The sequence below is a fragment of the Plectropomus leopardus genome, chromosome 8 (assembly GCF_026936395.1).
Source record: "Plectropomus leopardus strain MGB_pleo_1.0 chromosome 8, ASM2693639v1, whole genome shotgun sequence".
Taxonomy (NCBI): domain Eukaryota; kingdom Metazoa; phylum Chordata; class Actinopteri; order Perciformes; family Serranidae; genus Plectropomus; species Plectropomus leopardus.
This window is the reverse complement of record NC_142183.1, coordinates 14,864,625-14,876,863: the sequence shown is the minus strand read 5'-3', so window position 1 is coordinate 14,876,863 and position 12,239 is coordinate 14,864,625. Positions and strand designations below refer to the sequence as shown.

The 12,239-nt window shown below is 37.9% G+C and overlaps 1 protein-coding gene across 1 annotated transcript; it reads right to left on the bottom strand.

Annotated features, from left to right (window-relative positions):
- Nucleotides 1–7,536: 7,536 nt before the first annotated feature.
- vgll1l (vestigial like family member 1-like) lies at nt 7,537–12,105 on the bottom strand. Its single transcript, XM_042493937.2, has 4 exons — nt 11,856–12,105; nt 11,160–11,364; nt 9,946–10,305; nt 7,537–9,423 (listed from the first exon to the last, which is right to left on the bottom strand). The coding sequence occupies exons 2-4, from the start codon at nt 11,347–11,349 to the stop codon at nt 9,386–9,388; spliced, it is 588 nt and encodes a 195-aa protein (XP_042349871.2). The 5' UTR covers nt 11,350–11,364; nt 11,856–12,105; the 3' UTR covers nt 7,537–9,385.
- Between the last annotated feature and the right edge of the window lie 134 nt (nt 12,106–12,239).

Below are 12,239 nucleotides of genomic sequence, written 5' to 3'. Positions count from 1 at the left end.
CCATTTGAGCCTATAAGACAAAGTGGGAATGAAGTATTCTCCTAATTGGCGGCTCTGTTATACTGATTTATAGTTGGAGAACTGCAGGGCTTTGCTTCAGATTTACCCTCTGCACTGTATGCGAAACTCCTTGTCATTTACTTTTGTATCTGCAGCGAGCCAACAGTAGGAAACTATTCGAAAATAATTTAGTATCTCTTTACTATCTTACCAGTTGAAGATTATGGCATGTGCATTAAATTGGAATTCTTCAAAAGGTCAGCCCGTAATATAAAAGAAGTACAAAGAGCGACAGATTTAACTGTATCTCTCCAAAAGACAAAGTTAAACTCTTACTGAATATTGATTTACAATCTGGCAATTTGTTTTAATTAGAAGAGGTAAAAAGAAACAAATCCTTTGTCACATTACTTTGCATAAGAGAAGATAAATTCTACAGCAAATAGCAAAACTAAATTTCTTTATCAATCTACTTGTTAAGTTTGTAACCTTTAAAAGACATACAGAGAGAATCAATAGAAAGATATTGGGCGAGACGGAAGGAAAGGTTAGAGAGTGGAGAGTTAAATTAGTAATAAAACGACTGTGAGAGCTACATCATTGCAGACAAAGACCAATACAGTGTGTAAAAAGACAGAGCTACAGAGTGAGATGAAATTACAGAAATGTTTTGTCAAGCGTTTATTGTCCTAGTTGGCTCTGATATGTCAGACAATGATGTTGGTGTGATTTAGCAGGAAACAAGTGCTGCTTCCAGGACAGTTAATTATAGTTTCCTAATGACCGCAGTATGTCAAATACCATCATCAATAAGTTTCCAGTACTGTCAAATGACAAATTACCATATGAATAGTGATAGGACAGAAAGTCGTGGGTAGTTTGTATCATTTACATGTAGCCCTTTGTTCCATAGGTGTATTATATCAGATGGTTTCTGAATAATAGAAGTATGAAAAGGCTATAAAATGTCAAGTGAATCATTTTATAATTGCAAGTAATCATAACTAACTCTACTTTTTAGCCAAGCTACCACACAGACCTCACTGTAACATCATAACATCATGATTGTACTTTTAACTTCTATACATCCCAAAACATTTTTTCAAAGCACATTTATTTATATTCAAAGTGTAGAAGATTAAGAATAATGACCTCAGGAAAAGCAACGATAAACAGGGGGCTTTTAAGGTGTTCTTGAAGTTTATTACAAAACCGCAGTGCATAGAAACTTCAGTGCTTTTTTATTTATAGTATCTTGAAATCATTGATTTAATGATTCATGTGAAGCAAAGCTCTGAGAACTGATGTGCTCCTCTTTCTTGGTTTTATTAAGAAATTGGAAGGAGTTAAAAAGAAGCAGCTGGTCAGTAGGCCTATCTAAACTTAGAAAAGGATCATAGGCTATATGTTATACAAAATTGTAATGCAAAGTAAAACACATCTAAATATTTAATTCTTCTGTTTTTATATTTAGTACATATACTAGCGTGATTTAACACCGTCAACCCAGGACTAGAGTCTGGGTCACAAAAGTTAATAACAAGAGATCAACAGCCATGTTAGCTGCTCTGTTTGGCTGTATATTTGGGGACAGTGATTGTTTGAGCTTCATGCTGATGACCAAAATTTCATCCATGTTTGGTGGCACAAAAGTGACTGGAAAAGCAGGGACGGGTCGGTTAAAAACACCCACATTCAGTGGTTCAAGCGCAGCATGCTTAAATTAGCACTGAACACCAAGTATAGCTGAGACTTCAACAGCGACATGAAGTATTAAACAAAATGAAAATATGAAATGATGACAGTTCAGGATGAAAAGTTAAGGCATCACTAAACTTATTTCATCCTAAGTGAACGTGTGTACCAAATTTGAGAACAACCCCTGTGATAGTTGTCGAGACATTTCACTCAAATCCACAAATGTCAGCCTCAAGGTGGCGCTACAGGAAGGGTCGCAGGATCACCAAAATTTGTTGAAATCATCAAGGGGACAGTGAATATCTGTATATCCATCCATTGTTGTCGTTTTTTCTGAGGCTGGGTCGCGGGGGCAGCAGGCTGAGCAAAGCACTCCAGACGCCCCTTCCCCCAGCAACGCCTTCCAGCTCCTCCTGGAGAACCCCCAAGGCATTCCCAGGCCAGACAAGATATATATTCCCTCCAGCATGTTCTGGATCTGCCCCAGGGCCTCTTACCAGTCGGACATGCTCGGAAAACCTCTAACTGGGGGGAACGGGGTAACGTGATGAAGCCAACAGAACCACATCATCTGCAAAGAGCAGAGATGTAATTCTGAGGTCCCCCAAACCAGATGGGGATGGAGTATGACCTGCTACTGATGCTGTAATTCACACTGCAGGAAGTAATTTGCAGGAGATTCTACTTTCTCTCCTGAGGAGAGTGCTGTGGTAGCACTCATTCCCACATCATACATGGTCAGAATGAATCGGTGAAACCAGCACCTCAGATCAGTGACCAAGGTGCCTTTTGGGCAGGAGTGGGTCAGATATGGGGACTGGCTTTTTGCATCTGGATGTTAGCTACAGATGAAGGAAGGAAACAGCAGAGATGAGGACTTTCTTAGATTTGGCAAAAGTGTGTTCTATAAAAACTGTGGATGTTTTTGACCTGAGTCTGGACACCTTTAAGGCTAAAAATCCTAACCAAATACATGAGGTGAGTGTTTTGAGTGTAAACGCAATTTTCCTTGCATCTTTTTTTTGCTTATGTGTGCCAGGTGGTAGATATGGTAATGAGTAAATATTGTGCAGATCCAGCGTGGGAGAAGATGTCAATATGTAGTCTATAAAGTGCATAAAGAAATCTATATATAGACCATGTAGGCATGCAATGCACACATGCTTTTGTGCATGATTATTGCTAACAAATATGTTTAGGATATGTTCCTCAGATATAACAGTAGAGGTGTCTCCCTGTTTTTCCATTGTTCCGTTTTTTAATATAAGTGTTGGTTAAGTCCTCAGCCTGATTATGAGATGTTTGACCGCTGAGCACAGATGTTTTTCGCCAATGCCTGCTCTTGACTTGGGGTCTATGACACCTCAGGAACAGTGCAAACAAGCACATTTGATAACCTATCCATCAATAATTCAGTACTAGATGAGAGGAAAGTATTTACACAGCATCATCAATGATCCACCCTCATTGCGTGGAGACGTCTCCACCATCTGTGGAAATGAATGGTGTCTGCAGTGAAATGCGGATACTGTCGTCACGTGTCTATGACTCACTTTTAAGAAGTGAGTCACAGACAGTTTCCAGATGACCAATCTCAGTATCAGTTTAGATATAAATGTGTGTAAGACATCAGAAACAGTCCTAGTCTTAGTGTCTAAATGACCAAAGTAGAAAACAAAGCTTTGCATTTTAGTCATCTATTTGTGTGGAGAGCGCACTTTTAACATGACAAAATAAACAGGGCATGTTGTTTTTTTTTGTCCAACACTTCGTCGAGATTTAAATATTTTAACAAATATTGGATAGATTGTAATGACATTTGGTAAAGATGTCCCCATGGGGATTAATTGCAATAACTCTGTGGAACCCCGTAACCTCCCCTATAGCACCATCATTTGTTAGTGACAAACAAAGACAGGGAGACAAAACAGCAAACTGTTGAATGCTGTTCAAGCTTAAAGTGAACATCACTGTCCATGTAGGCAATTATTTCTCAAGTAGGAAAGCTACCATGGCTTTTGTCCTGTAAACGGACGTTATTGTCTGTTTTGTCAGCTAACCACTATGTGGTTGCTGCTGCTGGCTTACAGATTACACTCCATTTAAATGGATCTCCGGGATTTTGGTTTGAGGGTTTTCTATTTGTGGTTTTCTTTGTTATATGCAAGTGTAGTTTTTAACTCAAAATAAAACTTCTCCGAGGTGTAATTGTAAGAAATCTAAAGATCTTTAATCAATGCAAAGCATCTGAAGCATGCCACGTTTGACAGATATGATATTAACTTCTCATAGGGGCCAGTCCTTTTTCACACACCAGTTTAAACAGACATTGGATCTACTCATCCTGATTTTTAACCATTCTTTAAAATCATCAGATCATGGTATCAGAAAACATGTTTAATTTACATAACTTTAGATATCCTTGTTCCAGGATGAAGCCAGAGTAACACAAACCTGTTACAGTGACCTAAAATGTGTCATTAAGTTAGCTGAGTCATACAAAAATTAAGACAAGAGATATAAATATAGAGTAGTGTGTAGTATATGTGAAAATACATAATTAATAATGACTTCCACTACATATGTTTTTATCCACGGTCAGTCTGTTTCCTGATTTATTTTGAAGGTTATCTCCTCATGTTTCATGTCTTGTGTTGCCTTTGCCTGTGTCTCTCGGCAGTTTTCTGTCACGCCTGTCGTACATCAGTTTCGTTAGTTCTGTTCCCAGAGTCTTCCTTGCACACCTGCTCTGTATTAGTCTTGTCTGGTCCACCCTAGAGTTTCCTACCACACCCATGTTGTTAGCCAATCTCTGTGTTTCCCTCCTTTTGCCTGTGTCCTACTCCAGTTGTGTCTTGTTCTTGAGATAAGTTTTCAGAGTATATATACCAATGTCTTTCTCTGTCCTTCGTCACTTTGTATGTTTAGCTCTGTCTCTGTTGTGGATTTCTCCCCATAGTTCATCCCTGTGTTCATAGTGTCACTCTAGTTTTCAGTTTACTTGTGATTCAAACTTCTTTTATACTTTCAGTTTGTTGCTGGCCTGTTTTTGGAGATTTTTAATGACACATTTAAGCTCGCTCTTTGTTTAAACCACCTCCCTGTCTGCTCCTCTGTGTTTAGGTCCTCATTTTGAACTGCAACATAACAATACATATTAACTTTTCCATCATCCTCAACTGCACTTTGTGTTTAGTAGAATTTACAAATGTTATCAAAGCAGCCCACATGTTTTAGTCCAAATTAAAGCTGATAGTTGTTCTCTGCATATCCTGTTGGTAATGATTGTTTCGATTTCAAGTTTTAAAATCTTGTCAGATTAAATTTAAAAGAAAAGAGGAGCAAAAAAAAAAAAACCTTGCTACTACAACCAAGTCAGTGCATTTAGTGAATCATTAGGTTCTGTAAATGTACTGTGACAATATACAACAATGTGTTTAAAAAAAGCAAAAATACTTTAAGTAATAATTTGTCTCAACATCTTCCACTTGTATTTAGTAAATTTTGACCAGGAGTATATTTACTTTGAATCAAGTAGTGGAGTTGCGTACTTGCTATACACCACTGGCTGGCCGAACAGAGCGTCTAGCATGGCTATATACTGCTAATGTTGGGTTTGTTTCTTCCTCGAATAACAAGATAAAAAGATGTGGTTATGTTAAAATGACCAGTGTTCTGGTCTTAACTAGATCATGACCTACTTGCATTCTGAACTGGTGCATCTAAAGTCAGATAAGCTTCAACTAGCCTATCTCGTCTACTTCCAATATTAACACCTTTCAAAAAACACCATCTAGGTGCAGGACTGTAATGGGCCTCCTCACAAAGCTTCGGGTAAAGTTCTTGTTGACAGAGCCAAGCTCAAGGCGTGAACATGTTCCAATAATGACAGCAGATCTCTGAAGTTCGACTGAAAACACACTGTAGGCCTCACAATTTTAATTAGGCTACTTTGGCACCGTCTTCTTCTAAGGGTTACATGGATGTGTGAAGACTTAAAGGAACAAAAAGGTGAATAGAGCGGAGCAAATTAATGATGCTGATGAGCATTGTGTGTCCTCAAAAAACAGCTCGCTTTGAAGCTCATCTCGACCTCACACAGTTCCTGTTGGTAAAACTGTCTCTTCATTAATTCACCATCTGAGTGGCACTCTTATGTAGCTCTAATGGATTTTGTCCATAGACTTCTCACAGCGGAGCATGTCTGTCCAACTACTTTGTGGGGAAAATGTCAATTAAAGAGCTCAATAGTGAATAAATGTATAGGACATGAATCGTAGGAACAGATTCAGACCAAATATAACCATGGCATTATGAAACATCCTTTGCAAGCTGTTTTTTAAAATGTCCTATTTTATACCACAACTCCATTTTCTCCAACAACAATTTCATTTCATAAGGCCATTCTCATTCAACAAGTCTTTGTCCGCCAATTATGACAGACAGAGCAGAGTTACAGAATGTGATTGGGAGTTTCACTATATATCTTCATGCAATTCTTTATTTCATAATATTGAGCACCTTGGGTTTCCATAATATCAATAACTTTAAGGTAATAAAGGGTGTGTAGTGGTAGGGAATGTATTAAAATGTTTGATTCAAGAAATACTTGAAATATGAACTGACCCTTTAAAAACAACATACACAAATGGTAGCGGTACACCGGCAGCTGCTGTTTTCAGAGAGGTAAAATTACTGGTTTGTTTAATGAAGTCGGGCTTTGGAGAGAGTACACATACAGTAAGATTCAGTTCACCATCGGAAAAAGCTGTCCGACAGTAAGGTAGAGCAGTTAAAATATTCCCAGAATAGCACACTTAAACCCATATTGATTGTTCTGGTGGGGCTTTTTTGGGTGATTAAAATGCATTTTGTAGTCTCATGCATGGATGAGCAGTGCTGCAAACAAGGTCATCATATTTTGAATTTTTTATCCATGGAGGTTTTATATTTTTAAACTTTCGGAGAATAGTGGTTAAAAACTTGTGACATCATCACATTTTTAAATTCTACGAGCCAAGCGAAAACTTGCAGGAACTTTTTTGGCATATTTGCCAAGTGAGCAGTTCGTTGGACCACATAGGCACCATCTTGGGTGTTGGTATCTAATTATACATCTACAATCTTAGCAAAAATGCTTGTGTTTGGAAAGCACTGAGTGACTTGATACTTAAAACTTGAGAGAACTTGAAAGTAGCAATACCACACTACAAACAGACTCCGTCACAAGTGCAAGTCCTGCAATTAAAATTTTAGAACAAAAATTTTAGCAACAAAATGAACTCGAAATATCAAAATTAAAAATAGTCATACAGAATGGCCCCTGTCAGCATTATACTGTATATGTTTGCATCATCACTGATACATTAATATGTAGGCTACTTAAATGTTGTAGTTGCATCAGGTGAAGCTTATTTGAGCAATCTCATACTGTTGTCAAGTATAATCCATAATAATGCATCATGTGTTTTAGATAACTACTGGTCTAAAAAGTGGTAGATCTAACTAGAGCTATCAGATAATGTAATGATGTAAAGAGCAGTACTGTATAATATAATATAGTATAGTATAAAGTGTATCTTAACATAATATGGAAATACTGAAGGAAAGTGTAAATATGTCAAAATTACACTAAAGTTACTTGAATAAGTTTACTCCACCACTGATCATACTTTATGTCTTTTATGTATTTGCATGGCAAAAATCTTGTACCGTGTATCATCGGGTATCAATACTGTTCATTTTGTGTGCTTTGCTGTCTGGTGTATATTATTTTGTTTTACATTATGGATATGTTAAGTAGCTATCAGTGTTAAACACTGAATGATGTTTAAGATGTTTTGTTTGTCTGCTCAGATTTTTTATTTAAATCAGTAATTGATTACATTTTTGTACAGTGCATGACATACAAGATTACAGAAAATAAGTAATTTACAAAACATCACTATCCAGGGTGCCCAGTAGCTTATCTGGTAGAGTGGGAGCCCCACTATGTTATCCCCTCTCTCTCCCTTTCATGCTGTAGCTGTCCCGTCCAATAAAGGCAAAAAAGAAAACCCTTTAAAAAACATCACTATCCTTCATTTTTTATATTGTTTTGAATATATAAAATATTCTTTCAGCAACTAAAGCTTAAAAATTAACTGTAGAAAGATATTAACAACAATATTTATACACTCACAAATCTCCTCACTTTAACTTACTGTAATACTGATCTATGCACTGGTGTAGGCTTATGAAACATATCAATTTATCGATACATATTGATCCTGAAAATCTGAAACAGTTTCATCACTTGTTTTCCACCATATTGATACTTTTGACACTTCGTCACTCTCTCCTCTCACAGACAGGAAGTTGACACACACACTGCTGCAGTGCCCCCGTTAACTCTCTCTTAATTAATTTAATTTAGCTCAATTTAAAGGGGGTTTATTGTGATAGAAAACAATGATTTATTGTGCTGAAGTCAGTGTTAAATATAAACAAAAATGTATGTATAATAAGTAAGGATCTACTGGAATAAGGAAACTTCTTGCACTTTGTAGTAGTTTGAGTGTGTGACAGTCTGAGAGGCTTTTGAACATTTGCACCACCAGTGGAAGAATATTGTTTTCCTAAAACCTTTAACTCCCAGATCAACATCAGTTCTCTTGTGCTGCATTCAGACACCTTTAACTTTCATTTTAACCTGTGAAACCTGAGAAAATTGGTTTGTGTCTTACAAAAACAGGGGAAAAATATAATTTGCAACTTGGCAAGAAATGTCCCACAAACTGCATTGTAAAAGATAAAGAATTGATTTGAAAATCCAAAATTGAAAAAGAGAAAAATGTTGAAAGAAAAATGTCCAGAAAACTGTATATATAATTTTTATAACCATATATTTTAAATTATGCTACTGAAAAAATGTTTGTTTTGTTTTTTTATTCAATTTTTCTTTCTTTCTATCTTTCTTTCACTCTTTATTTATTTATTTTCTCTCATTCTTTTTATTTTTATTTTTAGATTTTAATTATTTATTGCTTATTTTCCAGTAATTTCCCTGTAACTTTTTACAATTTTTTTGTTAATTTTTGGGCCATTTCTTGTTATAAGCTGCTTATCACCCTCTAGTGTTTTATAAAGAAATCAAGCCAGTATGCTCCAGTTTGAAAGGGTTAATGTAAAAAAAAAACAAACATATATATTGCCAATGTCAGATTAGTTTTTCTTGTTTGCCCTCAATGTCAATTTTTCTCTGCTATTAAATATTGATATTTTACTGGGTATTGCATCCAATTTAGAAATTCCAGTATTGTGACAACACAAGTGTAGGTCCACTATAAGTGCCTGATAAAGGCACAAGAAAATATCCTTCATCCACCAGGAGCGACAACACGTACAGTGCTTTGAGATCTACAAGAGGAGAGCAGGAGTTGAAGAACAGGTTTGTCAGAGACTGTTCCCTCTCAGAGAGGTTGTTCCAGTGGCTGCGTGCTGACGTGCTGAGGTCATTTCACTTAGAATTGGAAATGGAAGCGCTGCAGTTTTTCTTCTGTGTGTATTCTTGGATCACACTCTGTGACGCCTGTTTGACGAGAAAATACCTGACATCTGGGCAGAAAATCTGGCGGCTTTACTGAGCCACAAGTATGTGGTTTAGTTGAAGCTGTTCCAGTCGCTCTCTCTCTCTCTCTTTTTGTCTTTAGTACCAGTACAAGTCCTTCTTGTCCAGACGCCGTCCTGACAGAGAGGAGACAAAATGATTTTCTAGCAGCTCTGAGTTTGTAATCAAGCATGCTGAGTAAAAATAAACTGAGGCTTGTGTATTTTAGAATTTTACAGAATAAGAAGAGCAGTTACTAGAAAAAAGTAAGGAACAGATGCAATTAATTACATATCTAACAAACATCATGAATAACTCTACATGGGAAAGATAATTATAAGTTGCCTGTTTCTAATTATTAGCTCCTATGTTTTTATAAACGTGGCACATAATTAAATCCTATCTATGTGTCTGTTTGAGTGATAATGCATCATGGCTGTAAGAAACAGGTGAATATTGTTGTGAATGTGCTACGAATATGATGTAATTTTTTTTTTTTTGCTTTTTAATAAAACCGTAGCTGGCACTTTTTCGGCAAATGGTGCACATGTTCTCAGTATTGAAGAGGACTTGTCCCCTGCTTCCCCCAAACCTATGCCATGGTCAGTAGTTTCACCTTGAAAGTTAAAGGTCTCATTAAAGGACAGCTGAAGGCCTACCAGGTTCAAAGCCCAAAGCAGGGTCCACGGAGTCTCTAAATCCTTGAGGCATGGTCCAGCTGGGATTCAGCTCTGGCTTGGAGCTGGAGGCCATGCTGGGTCCCATCTCACCGCGGTCACTGTGCAGGAGGTTGAGCAGGGATGTCGCATATTGCTGTCCGGTGAGACTCAACCCTTCTGGGGACAGGGAGTAGGCGAGGGGCGGCAACCCTGGGCCCTCTCCTGCCCTTGTTGTGAACGAGTGCCAGGAGCCAGCAGGGTCGTCTGCAGGGCTGAAGTTCATGAGACGTCCAGCTACAGGAGGGACCTGTGACTCTGAGTAACAGTCAACAGTCGGCCCTTGACAGGTGCTGGTTTCCTCTGTAGAGGACAAATAATGAAGCGACATAGTGAGGATAACCGATTCATGAGTGATCAGCCTGTTTGAGGTCAGATAGGTCATACACTCTAGATTTGTGTGCTCGCCAAAACCAAGAAAGACTTGCAACTCTTGTGCTTTAATATCTGTAACTCAAGACCAAACTTGGATTTGATCTCTTTGACTTGAAAAAAACTTGATTCCTTCCCCCGAGCCCAAAGGTTAAAAAGTTTCTTATTTAAAAAGTTTGCCACAGATCAATTTATTTAAATTTCTTTCTTGAATCACCTAACATTAACACTATTTATTAGTGACTGGACACTTAATTTTCCACATCCACTTTGTTTTAAAGACACCAATGCAAAAAGGTACCCTCCACAGCGGTGTGATACTCCTCAGGGCAGGGTCAGTTTACACCTTTGGCAGTGCTATAACACAGAAAAACTGGATTTTTCCTGTTCCCTGCTGTGTATTTTCAAAAGTGACAATGCATGTAACAGGTGTTAATAGATACAGCATCCCACAACCACAGAAACAGATGCAAGAGGGTACCTTACGAGTCATGTGTAGACGTGAAAGTCCACTGACTAAGCAGTGATATTTGACAAGTTGGGATTAGAAGCTTTTGCTTTCCAAGAAACAAACAAACAAGTTTTAACAAAGAAACACAAATTTTAGAAAGCATTTTTGCAAATTTCACCTCTGTTGTTAAGATGGCATGATATTTAGTGAAAAGCACGCTGTGGCTTGTTTAGGAAAACTCAAAGCACTTGGAACTTGACTCCGAACATGTCAGTCTTGACTCAGGACTTGTGTGCAAAGACTTGGGAATTGCAAAATGATGATTTGGTCTTACCCAGTTTAATAGTTTTTCGGATTTTTTTTGTCTTGGCTACGGGTGCCTTGGCCTTGCAGACTTTGCTGAGAGCGCGGGTGAAGTGAGCGTCCACCATGCTGTTGATGTCCCCCTGGAAGTAGGTCAGGATGACACACCGAGAGTGTTCCTCCACCTTCACAGCTACAGGACTTTCTGTTCTGTCCTCCATGTGGGTCAGCTGTGACTAAGACAAAACAGAATGCTTATTCCACAAGATACATGCAACATGAGATTTTATATTCCTCTCTTTATATACTGCTGTTATTTATTTCTTCCCCGAAACCCCTAAAAACATTTTCCCCTGGGTTATTAAGTTGCCCTGGATGACTCACCGGTGACATGTCCTTGATTATAGCTTCCCATAAAACACATTTTTTTTGCACAAACTAAGAGTGTAAAGTTCACCTAGGGCATTTCATGGCTCATTTTAACCATATTACACTCAAAATTCATGAGAATCATACACACAGTACTTTTACTCCATCGCCAAATGATCAGAAGATTATGAAATGACTATGAAATGCAATAAATTGGCCTTATTTTGAGGAAAGCATATCAGCCACTGTAACAATATATTAAGGAGTGATGTGTAAATAATCAGATTACATTCATTTTATAGTGCTGATTAAAATAAATAAATAATAAACTTAAACTGCTGCTTGTGAATTCTCTTACCCGACCTGAAGATTGCTTAAAGTTGACCAGGGAGTGCGTCCTTGCATTGACCGGTGGATCAAAATGAAAGCGTTCTTCTACATGAGCAGCAAATGTCCCCTGGCTCGAGTTTAAACATCAGACTCATTGATTTTGATTTGAAGACACCGACATCAGCGTTCCTCTTCTCTATGGACAAAATATTTTGCTCACTGAGCCTCAAAAGTTGCATGATGTGTTAGCCTGGGAGGGCGTGTGATGCTTCCTGAACGCAGACAGCTATGAGCAGAATGTCACCCGGCAAGTTCCTCCAGAACCTGACTGACACCTCATGAAAACATTCCTCAGTCGCACAGTCAAAGAGTTAAACACAGTTTAGCTTTGCAGGTTGACCTTTGCTGGTTC

Excerpts from the sequence above, each read along its gene's own strand:
- vgll1l (XM_042493937.2), bottom strand. The coding sequence starts at position 11,349 with ATGGAGGACAGAACAGAAAGTCCTGTAGCTGTGAAGGTGGAGGAACAC. Across the intron at positions 10,306-11,159 it reads CCGAAAAACTATTAAACTGG|AGGAAACCAGCACCTGTCAA; the intron begins GTAAGACCAAAT and ends TGTCCTCTACAG. Across the intron at positions 9,424-9,945 it reads TGCTTTGGGCTTTGAACCTG|GACGGCGTCTGGACAAGAAG; the intron begins GTAGGCCTTCAG and ends CCTCTCTGTCAG.